Below are 16,212 nucleotides of genomic sequence, written 5' to 3'. Positions count from 1 at the left end.
AAACTTGTGTATCTTTCCTGATACACGAAAATTGGTATCCACGAATTAAAGTACTTTCACAGTATTTTAACTATTTTATTTGTACCAGGTACCTTGTCTATGTAGTCAGTGAACAAACCTTGCTTATTTTCAAGAAAACTGAGAACTCAAAAAATAAGTTTTTGAACTAATATGATGTCATGCATTTAAAAATTTAGATGATTATCCTTAGATTTCTTTTTTGTTATGTTTTTGAAGTTTCCCTGCATGTTGGTTGCAGAAAAGTAGGTGGGTCATTTAGGTAGTAGAAAAGTGTCTATAGGATGCTAAGCAATAATCTCCAATTTTATTGCTGGATACTGTGAATGCAGTAATTATTGCATGCAATAATTATTATAATTTTGGAATTGTAGGCAATAATTCAGTTTAAAATTTTGCAATTTTGAGAGATATTAGTTTGCATGAATGCAAAACTCCATAATGCCACTTGTAGTTATTGCAAATTTAGACAGTAACATTTTTCACAATTCTGAATTTACAGTAACACATGAAATACACCTATAAAAAATCCAAGTTACATGAATTTCACTTGTTTTAAAAGGCACTAACTTAAAGCTCACTACAATGAAATATTTTCATGCTTGGATTTGCTTGAACTTTACCCATTAAAATATTGAATTGTTACTTGTTCATTATTTATTAAAATTGTTGTTTATTGTTATTTTGCTACCATTTATATATTAGGTGTTTGCAATGTAGAGATTTTATTAATAATTTGTAGGCTGTGTTAGAAGTGTAAAGTAATTTCAGCCCAGTAGATGTATATGCTCAGCTTTGTTAAATAGGGTAAATAATATGAACCCCACCTTCAGTTCTAGATTTTTTTTTTAATTTTCACTTTTCCTGATCATTAAAGGAGGTAGACCTAGGGTAAGGGTTTTAACTCTTGAAATCAGTGATATGTTTGTAGTGTATTTAATTTCACCAAAGCCTTTCAAGCTTTCATATGATACAGAATGGAATCAGTCCACATTACTTTGATGCATATATTACATTGATGTAAAATGCTGAATACAAACATTCAAATGATTTGTAAAAGTTACGTTCCCTTACCTTAGGTCTATCTCCTAAAGCAGAAATGCAAAAAGCTGTCAGATTCCACTTTAAATTGGTCAAAATTTACTTGCCACATGTGATGGAAAATGGGAATTCTTGAACACTGTTCAAGTTTTTTTAATGGTAATGAATGTTACATACCCTTATTGAGTGAGGGGAATGTAGTAAGGTTTTAGTGAAACAAAACACAGTAGTTTGACAACAAATAATAGCAATGCATTCAATGCAATAGAAAAGCAGAATATATTTTAGTATCTTCCGGTTTATGTGAGAAGTTATGGGTGAATTTTCATAGTTACGAATTCACACTTGCTTTGTGAGAGTTATGATTGTTAATTATAAAGTTATATTAGAAAGAACCAATTAAGGATTGTAAGTCAGAATGAATTAGAAATTTTATGAGTGATTATTAGTTGTTTTTTAGTTGTCTTCCATGTACTCTCCTATTCTGAAGCATTGCTGTTCTGTTCATGCTTTACAATGCTCCACAGTTTAGCAAGATAGTAAGACATAGACAGGTTTAGACTATTTCACTAAAATTCCAAGGGGAGACAAGTTTTTGATGATATACATGTGCTGTACTTAAACCTACTTTAGTAAGTGTATTGGATGTATATTTTCACATGTTTCTTGGTCCTTTGTGTAATTCTGAATGTAGGGAATTTGGAAAATGAAATTGAAATGAGTTCTGGTACTGTAGATTTCATGAATATTTTACATATTTTACAAAGCATTAAACCATCATAGGATTGGACCATCCCCCTTCAATGAAATATCTTGTGCATAAATTTTGGCAAAAATGAGAGAAATTGATAGCAAACCCACTCCCTTTATAGCCTTTTTGATTCACTTCTTACATTTTTACAAGTAAAAAAGTTTCAGATAGTACTAGTACATGTATCCTGAAACTTCAATATCACTTTAGAATCTAAGATCTAGACCTCACGGTGTTCATCTATTGTTGAGACTAAACAAATTGTACAGATATGATTTCCTGTATTTTATTTATGTGCTATGAATATTTTATTCTGAACATATGTACATTGCTTTAATATAGCTACTGTATATATCCAGTGATCAAAGAACACTATAAATAAATATGTGATCAATTCAATAAATTTTAACACATTCATTGCAGCTTTTTAACTTCATTAGCTTTTGTTGTATAGGAAAACCTGGGTGTAACTAGATCAATAGTCATTTCAAATGTATGATAGCAATTACAAAGATTCTTGCAAAACATAATGTCCCCTACTGGACCAAAATATTGTGGGAGATACTTAGTTTTTTGGATGGGCCTTGATAATTGAGTAATGCCATAACTCAGCAAAAAATTCAAGGGACTGGAACAAGTTTGAATTTAATCTGTAAAGCAATGTACCAAATATCAAATGTGTATCTGAATGCATAACCGAAAAGTGTGGAATACTGATATGCCAGACAGACGGAGTGCAAACATGAAATCTCCTTCAAAGAAACTACCCTGGAAGGGACTAAACACAGAACAAATCAAATACATGGACTTTTATTATGTAACAATATAAACATTTGCAAAAACAAAAATTCATCTCCAGGATAAATATTGACATTAACATAATTTATAATCATTATCTAATTGCTGATTAATATCTGAAACAGTAAATAGTAATTTTTCTAGAAGACTAATATTGCGAAGTATTTTACAGAATATATATTGCAAACCATTAATCAGGAGCATTTTTATAATTTGATTTCATCATCAGCTGTAAATCAACCGTTAAAACTTTCTATAACAGCTTGTATTGTTGGTAGGTGACTGAAAAGATATTCTGGCTTGAGAAAAAATGTAATTTGAATTTATAGCAAGACATCTCTGAAACAAAAATGACCATTGAAATTGTCAAAAATGAGTCCTACAGATCTACCAAGTTGTTATTTTTCTACGAGACTAAATCATTGATATCACCTATAATGTTCTCATTTTTTTACAAAACCAAGTATTTGGTCTGCACTCCAGATTTATCCCTGTGTTTTAGAGCATGAATAACATCACCAAATTATCTAAAATGCTTTTCCACTAAATCATAGAAGACAAATTTCCATCAGACATTATTTGTATTAGATGAGTACACAAAAATACCTCTCTCTTATAAACAACACACACATATGACAATTCATTACAAACATAATTTTGATTAACTAAGGTCATTTTTTGGTGCTTTGTTTTTCAGACAGTAATATAGCTAATTTTAGAAAATAGAAAAGAAGTTTTTTAATAAGTTAATTGGACAATTAAACAAAGATGTAAACTTTCTATCAAACTTAAATTAATACACATATAAAATAATACAAAGTTTAAATCTTCTTGATAATTGTCCAGTTAAGTACCATTCTGTGTAAGAATCAGGCAATGGGTGGCACATCAGAATTCTCAATTTTGTCTTTTTTGCCACAAATATATTCAATACATCTAGAAAACAACTGAAAAGCTATCTTAATTTATTCTGAAGCATCTGTGACTTAGATATTTTTTTTTGAATGCTTATATAAGAAGTGCAGGAAAATTTTCCCAACATTGTTCGATAGTGCATTTCAACTAAATTTGACCTATCAATATCTTAAAAAGGCAAATTTTACAAACACTTTGATTGTTATTTCTGGAGGTTATCGGGTATAAATACTTGGTTAATAAAATCTGTATTTTTCCCTTCATGTGCCACACCTTATACACATTTTGCCTGATTCTTAGACGGAGAAGTACTTAACTGCTTAAGATATTTTCATCAGATAAAGGTTTCTGAAGTTAACAATACTAGTTGCAATGTATACAAGGTTTAACAATCAATATTGCTATAATCACAATGCATTTGTCTTACAAAAACAGAAATGCAGGATAATTTCACCAAAGACCAAAAACCTTAAAAACTATATGCTAACCCCCCTGCTTCAGATGCAACATGATGGTAACATTTAGTATGTCTTGTATAATTTTTTGTCAACAGAAAAACATAAAAGAATTTAAACCTTCACTCATATAATGCTAATGTATAGGCATAGTGTGGTCATGGAAACCATCACATGGTCATTACAAAATGATTTATCAACAACATTCCTGTTTCACTGTTCTTAGTATAACGTTGGTCTGGAATATCAGAAAGTTGGCACTCATGAACACATTTTGTTTCCTGAAAAAAATCAAATCAAAGGATTAAGAAAAGGATTTTTCTATGATAAAATGAACAAGTTATACAACAAAAAATGAATTGCTTCAAGGGGCATAGATTGACACGACCGGTTGGGGCAAGTATGGACACTTAATTAAGGCTTGATACAGTTTTGAAGTTGGATGGTGATTAGATATTTGACACAGTTGAAGAATTAGACAAAAATTAAACTGGGCTTGTTTCTGCCCCCTTATTCCAAAATAGTTTGGGCCATAAACACCTTAATTCAATAACAACCTTCCTTTTGTGGTTTGGAGACTTCTTGTAAAATTGTATAAAGAACAAAGAACTACTAACTAATACTATATAGTCAAGTGTCAACCAATGACAAAGGACAGAGCCCTACCATTATATGACTGCATTTTTTTGCACTTGTATTATAAAAACAAAGTTTGTGTATCAAGCTCATGCTAATGAAAGCATAGCTTCATCAAAATACTCCAGTCTTCTTATATCTTAAAAACCTGTATAAGTAGCTTCACCATATTTATCAGTCACTTCAGAAAATATCTGAGAAGTTTCTTCTGACCAAATATTCTTTCAACACATAAGAAAATATTATAACATGTTTATAACATAGTTTTTGTTTTTTTTTAAAATAGAAGGTTTGGTATACTCCATTGATTGTCTACAACTTCACAGAAACATTTACATAAAAAGTATTCTACTTACTGACTGCTGTCTCTGAAGAACTCTTTAAGCATATTACTGAATTTTTTGGAATATCTCACAAATTCTTTCTTTCTGTCTTCCAAGATCTATAACAAAAGTACAAAAGCATGAAGGCATAGAGCAATACTTAAGGTGGTAGACCTAGAGGGACATAACTCTTGAAATTAGTGAAATGTTTGTATCATATTCAATTTCACCAAATCCTATTAAGCTTTCATTTGAAACAGGAAATAAGTCCGAGTTACTTTGATGCTTACATGAAAATGATGTAAAATGTTAAATATAAACATTCCAATGATTTGTAAGACTTTTGTCCCTTACCCTAGGTCTACTTCCAAAATTGGAGAAACCATTATTAACAGGCATATTGGTGGGTGGGATTTTAAATTGCCATTTTACCCCCCCCACCCATTTTGAAGGCAGTATATAGTGATTATGGTGTCTGTATCTGTTTTTTTTCTCTGGCAATAGATAATACTTCATATCTAATCATCAAAAACAGAAGTGAACAAGAACTTTTTTTACCAATTTTCTAATACTAGAAATCACAATATGCACCAACAACAATTTTACTAATTACATTAATTCAATTACAGTATAAAAATGTATTTGTGTCATTTCTAAGAACACAAGGGGCTATTACAAGTCATTTATGCATAGACTTGATTTTACACAGTTATCTTCGAAAGATAAACCTGAAATAAGTTGTTTTGATAGAGGATTGGATGAATAATAGAAACAATGGAGACCTTTCAACTGCAGGAGCATTTATAATCATTTTGGATTTCTTGTTTTCTAGTAAAGGACTACATGTATATCCTAGCCCATGACCAATGGCACTATTTTCCAAGCACTTATCCACAGCTTATTAAAAAAATGCAATTCATGTTGTTGAGGATATTCTTTTATACTAAATTTGATAGGGCAATTGTAATTGCTCCCAGAGGTGAATGATGACAAAATAAACATGGAGTTTCATGCCCATCTCTGTTCAGCACAAAAAATGTTAAAAAGACATGAGAATCATTACATTTATGTAAAAGTGGCAATTTGTACAACATATTCATGACCTATAGATAAACAGTTAAATTATTTTTACCTGTTTGGTTCCACTTTCTCCTGCTGGAAGGTCTTCTATCACTTTGTTAAATGCATCAAGCAACAATTTGATTGAACTGGCTATTTCTCTGAAAGGTATAAATATAAATTAAGTCACAGTCTGTAAGAGTCATGTAAATTCTGTAATATGTGATACACCTCAAATAAGGCTACATATATACATATATTTTTTTTATTAAGTTGTTTTGTGGGTCTATACAATGAAAATTATTATCATTCACTCCAATCTGTCTGCTCTTAGGAGATAATCCACATTGAAACTCCAATAGTTTCTACTGTATTTTAGTGTCCTTAACAGATTTATCTCCCTTAATTTTGAATTCTACAGTATATTCTATATAATTTCTACCTCCTAAGAGCACAAGTTATATCAAAATCTGCATGTTAATTTCTATATCATTTTAAACAAAATATCAAAAATAAAAGTATGTAGTCTTTCAAACCATGAATCACATTTTTTATGATCTTACTTGGAGTGCTCCTTAACTACTAGTAATGTATCTTACAGTAGACCTAAGGTAAGGGAGACAACTCTTTCAAAACACTGGAATGTTTGTATTCAGCATTATACATCAATCTCATGTAAGAATCAAAACTGATTCATTCTGTTTCAAATGAAAGCTTGATAGGCTTTGGTGAAATTGAATATGATATAAATACATCACTAATTTCAAGAGTTATGTCCCTCACCCTAGGTCTATCTCCTTAAGTTTTGATACAATTGTCAAAATACGTTTAGATAAGGAGTAACATTTCTCTTGGTAGATAAAACACTAGATGCTCCTGCACTCAACATGGATGCAATTGTTAGCCAAAACACTCAAAGTAGGACTACCTAGAAACAGGTCTGGGAAACACAGATAATGTCCTGCACTTGGAATATTTGTCTACTGAAACTTGGGCAATACATTAAATAAACTACTTTTCACTAAGCTGCTAAGCTACTTATGAGAGTTTCTAATAACCCTCCACTTACTGTGCAAAAAATGGAAAATCCTTTTATGAATTTATTTTAGAAACAAGAAAAAAAAATGGAATTTAAAAAAAACATTACAGGAAGCTAACCACTACAGATATATACACTTCTACACTTTAATTTACATTGGTGCAAGTGTTTTTGAGCAAAAAATGGAAAATACACCACTATTTTATGAATGAATTTCCATGACTCAAAAAAGGTTCAGATTTAAAAAAACAGAAGTAAAGGTAGCTTTCCCCTATGGATATATACCATTTCTTTTAGTTTCAATTCAGTTTGTGTAAGCATTTTCCAGTTTTCATGCCAAAACTTGCAGGACATATGGACAGACAGAGGTAAAACAATATGCCCCAAACTTAAAGTTACAGGGGCATGAAAATGAGCAATCATTCCAATTTCTTCACCATCTTGACTCTGCAAATGGTTCATATGAAAAGCAAAATAAAACATACAACATGAAGAATATATCAAAACATTTCAACATAATATTACATTGTAAAATAAACAGTTACAGTTCTTTTTAAATTTTATTTATACATCAAAAGAAGCAGTTCTTACTTGATTGTTTCTAAAAACTGCTTCCTGTCATATATTTGGTCTGGTATCCTGCCCAGTATAACCTTCAAACCTGTGGCACATTTTGTAAGGTCTTGGAAGTTCTTTTCTGGACGGAACAACTTCAATTCTAAAAAATATGGAACAGCAATGTTTAGAACATTCTTCAAACAGGATGTGTACATTGTTTTTCCCTTTAAAAACTTCTTCTGAATCAAATTATAAGCTTTATTAAACATACTTTACTAAAAGTCAGTCTATATTACTATGTACATGTGTATTTCTAATACAATGAAACCTGTCTAAACCAAACCCTGAATAATCTAAAGACCTGTTTTAAGCAGACACTTTCTAAAGTCCCTTTATATCAATGTAATATATATTTTGGACCTGAGCAAACTGAACACCTCTATAAATCAAAGCAATTATAAAGTCCAAAAGGGTTTCGTTTAGACAGGGTTCACTGTATTGATTGAAACACAATTCAGACAGTGATAACTTCTAGTATCACTGTCTAAGAAGTATGATGTGAAACACCCAAGGAAAAGACTATGCATTTTTATTTTTAAGTTGCTTTTTGGGTCAAAAGATGAAATGTATAATTATTCATTTCAATCTGTCAGCTCTTAGGAGATAATTCATATAAAAAATCCAATAATTTCTATTGTATGTCAGAGTCATTTACAGAGTTATCTCCCTTAATTTTCAATTCTACAATATAATGCATATCTCCTAAGATCAAGGGTTATATGAAAAGCAACATGTTGATTTCTGTTTACTATAACATCTCAAAACAAAATATCAAATATAAAAATATGTAAAAAAAATAATGTTGTGTTTCTGATCACCCCTCTAAAATGTTGTAGAGTTGGTAGGTAGGATTTTTTTATATTTTTTATTTTGAAATGAAATAAGTGACACCATACTAAGAATACAATAAAAACCAATCTGCAAAGATTAAACATGTAATAGACTTAGTCCATGGCCAAGAGCATATTCACATGTGTGTTTACAATAGCTTCTAAATATAAACAACCAGTATTTCTAACTCTTTGTATTTCCATCTAGGATTATAAAAATATCTTTGGCTTTATTTTCTTCTTTTTTTCTGTAACACAGTTGACAGGCTCTTTAATCAATTTATTTGAAGTCACAAATAAAACCATTGGGATACAGGGATCTGAAAAGGGTTGGTAGGGTGACAGGAAACATGACAATTCTTTTAGGACTAGGTCTTCCGACCATGTATCATATTTTTCATGATTCTTAGCTGGCGTGCTTATAAAGATATTTTGCCATACAGTTGACTTTTCAACCAATATTAAGATTATGTGAGTATGCATTGATACATGTATGTAAAATGACTGAATTTCCACCCTTTATCTACATACCATCACTGTCCTGACTTCCACCTAATCTCAGAAGAGTTTCACACATGTCAACTTTATCAGACATTTCTGCCTTTCTGAGGATTCCTCTGACTGTGTCAAATACAAATCCTGGTAATGTGTTATCAGCCTACAGTAAATAAGACATATTAAATAAATCTTTGTACTGCAAAATTATTTGGACTACTGAAAAAGCATCTATACCAATCATGTTCTGATCAAATTCTATGCATTATAAAATGTACATGTATAAAAGCAGCAATACAGTGTAAAGGTAATAGAGGGATGCAGCAAGATAATAACATTCTAAAGTTGTGGAGGGGGGCAACTTCAATGCCACTTTCAATGAATTGCTTCATATTTTGTGCAATCTTCTCCCTGAGAGTGTTCTACTGCTTTAATTCACTTCCTCTAATTAAACATGTTTAATTCAAACGGGTTTGCTTCACTCCAGTTTTACTGTAGACTTTTATTAAAATATTTTTGCTGTAAACCATTTATTTATTTCAAAGTTCTATGCCTTTAAAAAATATTACATGTGCAAGATTGCATGAAATTACAGAGCATAAAGTTAATTAACTTCATGACTCACCTTTGCAAACGCAGCTCTTAATGTATGAGCAGCTGAAATATCCTTTTTCTCCAACTGAAAAAAAACAAGAAGAAAGCATTATTGGGAGATGAAAAAATTACTTATCAGAGACCTGAATATAGAAGACATAAAAAGAAGTTCCATTAATTTATCTGTATATATTCTATTCATTACCAACTTACAAAATGATTTTATCAGACAAACACTAAATTACCAAAATATACTCCTAAAAGGACGGCCTTAGGTTGACATTTTCATCCGCTTGAGGTTGTAGTCTCTTTGACATATACACCACACCTATTCTTGTTTTATCCTTGCAGAATACCATATATATACAAATGTACTTTGACAATATACATATGTAACTAGACAGCATAGTACTTTATTCTGTTTTCTACATCTAAATAAGGCTTACATTGTCTAAGACTGGTCCAATGACCACATCCACCAGCATTCTAGCATACAGTGACTTATTGCTTTCTCCCATTATTATTTCTGTTTTATTATACAACTATATTCCTTTATCACATTGTTGTTTTCTCTATCATGGCTGAAATGTCAAGAAAGTGATTAAAGGATTTAGACATATGTAACAGACATAATTTAAATATTACTTCAAGAACTTCCTGACAGAATCTTTACAGAGTAAGGAATGTTGCATTGGCAGACCCTAAGAGTTGAAATTATCTTGCTTTTTTTTAAAATGTCATCTGGAGGTGGAACTCTATTCAAAATCTCTTGACCTGTGTCAGAGTTGATTCCTCTGTTTTCTTGGATTAGCTGTGATGTGATGTGGCTTTTCAGATCAAAATGAAAACAGATCAATATAAATCAATGCTGCAGTTACCCAAGTCAAGAGTGTATCTTCCACCTGATTAGCACTGTTGAGATTCTGAACAAAGCAATATTGTAGCTGACATTTCTTGTGTGGGTAATCCAGATCATAATGACAATTGCTGAGGCATTTTATACATGTTTCAACTGACTTCACTACACTTATGGCCAGAAAAACCATCAATATCCGGTTTGTGCAGGTTAAATTGGGAGCTTAAAAATAGCATCTCGTATACTTGGTAAATGCAACTAAGAATCACACCTGTCTAGGAAACATTTGCTAGCTTCAATGATTAAATACAAATCCAATCTATGTTTTTTCCAAGATAGGGATGGTAAAAACATGGCAACTAAATGTTTAGGAAAATGACATTATCAGCTATCAATACCAGACAAATCGACCCAAAGACATTTCAGACCATAACATACAGTTCCTTACATTTTGGCCCATACATGTACATTCGTCAGACCATGAAAATAGGAGAATGCATTAGGACAATGAAAACTGTATATCATAACCAAATTTGGATATTTAGGTAGTTATTAATAACAGGGCTGACAAAAATTATAAAAGGACTTAGGTATTTGAATTCACATGTTTCTTCTAATCCAAATAATTATTGTCTTGGGAGACTATTTTAATTTTTCTTGGTCCCCTCCCTTGTGAGACATATACATCAGATTAAAAACATCATCTTTATGTTTCTTTGGCAATATTTAAGATTTCACCTGCCTCACTAAACAGGGAGGCAACTATTGCCAAACCAACCTAGTCCAAATACTTATAATACCATCTTAGAAGGCCATTTGTATTTTGCTTGGTCGTCCCCCTTGGACATTAGAAAAATGCTTCTGCAAACGTCAAGATTCTCACCAAGCCTCTAAAGACCATAAGGCTAAAAACCACTAATTCCACTTTCCATAGGCTTCTATGCTAATTTCACAATATTCAATGGCTTCTCTGGACTTTACCATAACTTTAACCTGCAGAGGATTATATATCAGCATGATTCTACATATGTCAGCTCACAATCCTCAGAATGGCATGTGGGGTTAGCAGACTTGCAGTGCAGCACTGGTCACCGGAAGTGAAGGGTCTATAAATAGCATGGGAAATCCCAGTGTTTTCACAAGATAGGGGTATATTTAAAAATCATTATGGAGATTAGGCTTCACATCACAAGAAGCAAAATGCACCTATAAAATATACAGAAATGTTTTTCCTTTCAGAAACTGTTTAAATTTTTTAAATAAGATGAGAACTTTTTTCACAGCACTATGAGGAACAGGGGTAATTTCTGCGTAGGACTATTTTTGCGTACGTTCCAAATGCTCATTGGTTGAATTGGTGGTCTGTAACCTAAAGAGTCACTTTTTGTCTTAGAAAAAATAAATAACTATACAGGTATCTTCCTACACACATACTGAATGCATTTGCAAAGTTTCAGTGAAATGTGACAAGCACTTTTTTAAATATTTGATTTTTAAATATAGGGTAACCAAGTTGTGCGAGCAAAAAAGTGACAATATTCTACCATACTTAAATGCATTAAATATTTGCAAAGAACTTTTTCTGACTTTTCAAATAAAAAATATCAATCACAATTTGTTTTTTAACAATATCAATGAAGAAATAGTTTTAAAAGTAATCATTTCCTGAGAAATTGGTCTATTTTTAAAAATTTATTTCTGACATGCCTCCCCCTTTTTCTTGATCACATGTCAAAAATCCTAAATCTTTAAATTTTCACAAAAGGTAATATATTTGGCTTTAAATTTGTAAATACAGTGTTTTCACATTAAAACATGACCAGTAAAGGGCACCTAATGCAAAAAAAGTACTCAATAATGGATTTTCCATGTTGCCATAGGGGAATGCTGATATGGCCTTAACCGCAGTAATGAAAGTGAGTTTTTCCTCATTTCTAACCTAATTTTTGCTCAAATCTACACAAAACTTGATTTCAAGTGCTTATTACCACCATATTTAGGTAAATATAGCCCTCAAAGTTTAATATTTGATATTTTTACTAAATTTTCTACACTTTTTACAAGATAGGACATAAAAATCAGCCAAAAAGACCAATTTTCCATAATTTGGACCTATAACTTAAAAAAATGCATATTTTGAAGGATTTTTGTAGTGTATTCCTCTCATGGCAAAGTTAACAAGATCTTCAAGTAGTTTAAAGCTATTTCAAGAAACTTTTCATTTTGCCATGACTTCATCTTAAGGCTAAAAACCACTAATTCCACTTTCCATAGGCTTCTATGCTAATTTCACAATATTCAATGGCTTCTCTGGACTTTACCATAACTTTAACCTGCAGAGGACTATATATCAGCATGATTCTACATATGTCAGCTCACAATCCTCAGAATGGCATGTGGGGTTAGCAGACTTGCAGTGCAGCACTGGTCACCGGAAGTGAAGGGTCTATAAATAGCATGGGAAATCCCAGTGTTTTCACAAGATAGGGGTATATTTAAAAATCATTATGGAGATTAGGCTTCACATCACAAGAAGCAAAATGCACCTATAAAATATACAGAAATGTTTTTCCTTTCAGAAACTGTTTAAATTTTTTAAATAAGATGAGAACTTTTTTCACAGCACTATGAGGAACAGGGGTAATTTCTGCGTAGGACTATTTTTGCATACGTTCCAAATGCTCATTGGTTGAATTGGTGGTCTGTAACCATAATATAAGAGGGGTGGGTAGTAGCTTTTCCTACAAAGTACTAAAAACCTTCATTGAATGATGTTATAGAACTGCCTACAGTAGGGGTGGCGTAAAAAAATAATATAGAACAACACTTGCCTACAGTGTGTACGACAAGAATGAATGTAAACAATAATCTACATTAGGATCAAGGAAGTGAGTTTTTGAGGAAAAGTGGTCAAGACTGGTCCTCATTGAGTATTCTGTGTTTTAGTTTGCTTGACCAAAGCAGACTTACATTCTTAAAAGATATAAAAGTTATGCACCAAAGAATTCAAGCTATGAAAAAATAACAAAACAGGTGTGTAAATTTCCCTACCTGTTTAGGTTTTATACAACAGCTACGATAACTCCAAAGAGCAAATGATCCGAGGAGTTCCGAGAAAAAGTAAACTGGAACCATATCGGTTGATATTATTTTCCGAGAAAGGATGGTATATCTTATACGTTTTTTTTTAAGTTACAAAGAAATAATGTTGATGTCACCAAACACCACGGGTTATATTAAAAACCCTGTCCTGTCTAAGAAAAATACTTGGCCTTCAGAAGTGGAAACTAAAATCGTTTTTACATTATTTTTAAGGGCTTTCCCTACCAGGGAAAGACCTTATTGTTTTTGTTTTTTTTATTCCGTTCTTTACAAAAATTTCTTTTACGTGCTCTCCTCTATTCATCTTTCAAGACTTCATTACCAAATTTAGACCATCGATAGAGCTCATTAAGGACTTTTACCAGATGACCCTGTGAAGAAGTCCATTATTCATTGTGGAAGTTATCTCCCTTTTATTGGCGTTTTTTTTCAACATGGTCCCCGAACTCATTTTTTCAGGATATCATGACCATATTTGGTGAATATGTATATGTCATCAGGTTCAATTAGGAAATGACCATGCTAAGGATTTCATTACCATCTTTAAGAGTTATGTCCCTTTAAAAAAATTTCTTTTAATCGCTCATATCTTAAAAACCATAAGAGATATAATAATTGATAATTAATAATGGAAATGGTTTTATGCACATAAGCAGACGGCCTAATTCATAAATATAAATTTGTATTTTGTTATCAAACCATACGGGAGTTATATCTCTTGAAATATCATACTCAAGTTTTAAAAATTTATATTTCGAGAACCGGAAGTTGCAGAGATGTTGGACCTTCATAAATGATCTTTGGTCCATGTGACCTTTCATTTGCACCCAAGGTCAAAGGTCACAGAGTGCTAGTTTTTTCCCCATTCAATATTTACTTTGGCATGGCCCTGTTGCGTCATCTTTCAAGATATCATTACAAAATTTGGACCATAAACCTTTCTTAGAACTTTCACAGGATAATCCCATGAAGAATTTCATTTTCCATTGTAGAAGTTATCTCCTGTTTATTAGCGTCTTATCAATATGGTTAATAGGTCCCCCAAACTCATTTTTCAGGATATCATTATCATACTTGGTGATCATGTAGATGTCATCATGTTCTATTAAAAAATAGCTAAGGATTTCATTATCATCTTTAAGAGTTATGGACCCTTTAAACAATTATTTCAATCCCTCATATCTTGAAAATCATAATAGATAGAATTAATCTAAAAGCTGTTTCATGTACACAAGATGAATACCTAAGGAATACATATAAACATGTATTTTATTATCAAACCATACAGGAGTATTAAAATATTTCAAAAAGATTAATTGTTTTTATTTGTACCTCAATTGATCAACCTTCAGTTGTTCATGATAAATTCTAAGAAAAAAGGTCCTGGATTAAAATTGAGAAGTCCTTTGGAAAGCATCTACATAAATATTGATGGTTCCCAAACCTAGGTAAGCCTAATCACAAACATCATCATTGTGTTCTTGTGGATTTTGTTACTTTTATTTCAGGGCCTTACAGAGCTTACTGAAAGGTGTGTTTTCTCTTAATGAAGACCTTTTGGTGAGGTACATATAAAATGCAAAACGAAACGAAGAAAAATAATCATTCAAGTCATCATCATTTTATTAAGTAAGAGTTGAAACGTGTTTCGTATAATTTATTTAAATAGTTTGTTGTGCTAATTTAAAAAGAAGGCATCAAGGCTGGATTATTGTTGCATTGTCCTATGATTTGACTCAGTTGAATACTGCTAGTAGCGCCGGGCAAAATAAATAAGCCAACATATAAATTTGTAATCAATAACAGAAGACATTTAATTATATTTTTTCAATAATTTTACTCACTGCATGTGACATAATACACAACTGAGGTTGATTAGTAGCCATGGACGAAGTCATGAACAGACATACGGACGGCTACTAAATAAAATACTGTGATTGCCATTAACATTTTCATTCAAAAAAAACTTCAAAAGATATCTAATGATGACCTCAGAGAAATTATCTTTGAAGTGTGCATCTTGTTATATTTGCTAAATGTGAACTGTGAGGGGGTTACTGGTGTTAACAAACAATTTCAAATGAAATCAACTCCATTTAATGTGGGAAAATCTAAAGGCTGTCGGCATAATAGAAGACCATATAATATAAAATGTCAGCAGCTGGAAATTACAATTTCGGTATTTACACAGGTTGTTCTTTTGAAGGTTTAATGGTAGGTGTATTCAATGATGCAGTTCATGGTGTTCTGCATTGTATTTACACTCTAAATGAGAAGGAGACGTTCACTCTGCTATTGACATGAATAAGAGTATTTCATACATACATACATATACGTACGTTAATCTTGGTTAATCCTTCTTGATTATTTATCGCTGTATACATCTAAAGATTTATTTCAAGTATATATATGTGTATATAGTTACAATTCACGTGCATTTCATTTTCGTTTCGCACTTTACAGTTTCGTTTCACAATTTATAGATTTTGTTTCATAGGATTTCATTTCGTTTCGCATTTCATAGGTACCCCTTTTGGTGATCTCTGGTAGTGTTTATTACTTTGAATTTTGGTTTTACAGTGGTGCATTTGTTGCATTTCACAATATCCATTATTTTTTCATCTATCAGGGAAAGATGGGTGACAATGATCCTCTACTTTTCCCTTCTCAACTTATTGTCTG

General features: G+C 31.7%; 1 protein-coding gene across 3 annotated transcripts; it reads right to left on the bottom strand.

The window, feature by feature from the left end:
• Positions 1 to 2,604: 2,604 nt before the first annotated feature.
• On the bottom strand, positions 2,605 to 13,508 carry LOC148625352 (programmed cell death protein 10-like). 3 transcript variants are annotated; one of them, XM_088568819.1, is made up of 8 exons: positions 13,399 to 13,508; positions 10,019 to 10,153; positions 9,604 to 9,657; positions 9,015 to 9,141; positions 7,627 to 7,753; positions 6,070 to 6,157; positions 4,971 to 5,056; positions 2,605 to 4,259 (listed from the first exon to the last, which is right to left on the bottom strand). In XM_088568819.1, exons 2-8 carry the CDS (start codon positions 10,088 to 10,090, stop codon positions 4,175 to 4,177), a joined length of 639 nt encoding a protein of 212 aa, XP_088424945.1. In that variant the 5' UTR covers positions 10,091 to 10,153; positions 13,399 to 13,508; the 3' UTR covers positions 2,605 to 4,174. The 3 variants fall into 3 exon arrangements, with proteins under 3 accessions (XP_088424945.1, XP_088424944.1, XP_088424946.1); XM_088568818.1 differs by having other exon boundaries at positions 13,480 to 13,508; XM_088568820.1 differs by lacking the exon at positions 2,605 to 4,259 and having other exon boundaries at positions 4,967 to 5,056; positions 13,480 to 13,508.
• Between the last annotated feature and the right edge of the window lie 2,704 nt (positions 13,509 to 16,212).

Source organism: Perna viridis, chromosome 2, assembly GCF_037379345.1.
Source record: "Perna viridis isolate PV_CMFRI_1.1 ecotype Kerala chromosome 2, ASM3737934v1, whole genome shotgun sequence".
Classification (NCBI taxonomy): Eukaryota; Metazoa; Mollusca; class Bivalvia; order Mytilida; family Mytilidae; genus Perna; species Perna viridis.
The sequence above is the reverse complement of the archived record's forward strand: the minus strand, read 5'-3'. Positions and strand labels throughout refer to the sequence as shown.

Excerpts from the sequence above, each read along its gene's own strand:
- LOC148625352 (XM_088568819.1), bottom strand. The coding sequence starts at position 10,090 with ATGGGAGAAAGCAATAAGTCACTGTATGCTAGAATGCTGGTGGATGTG. Across the intron at positions 9,658-10,018 it reads TTGGACCAGTCTTAGACAAT|TTGGAGAAAAAGGATATTTC; the intron begins GTAAGCCTTATT and ends GTTTTTTTTCAG. Across the intron at positions 5,057-6,069 it reads GAGAAAGTGGAACCAAACAG|ATCTTGGAAGACAGAAAGAA; the intron begins GTAAAAATAATT and ends CTTTTGTTATAG.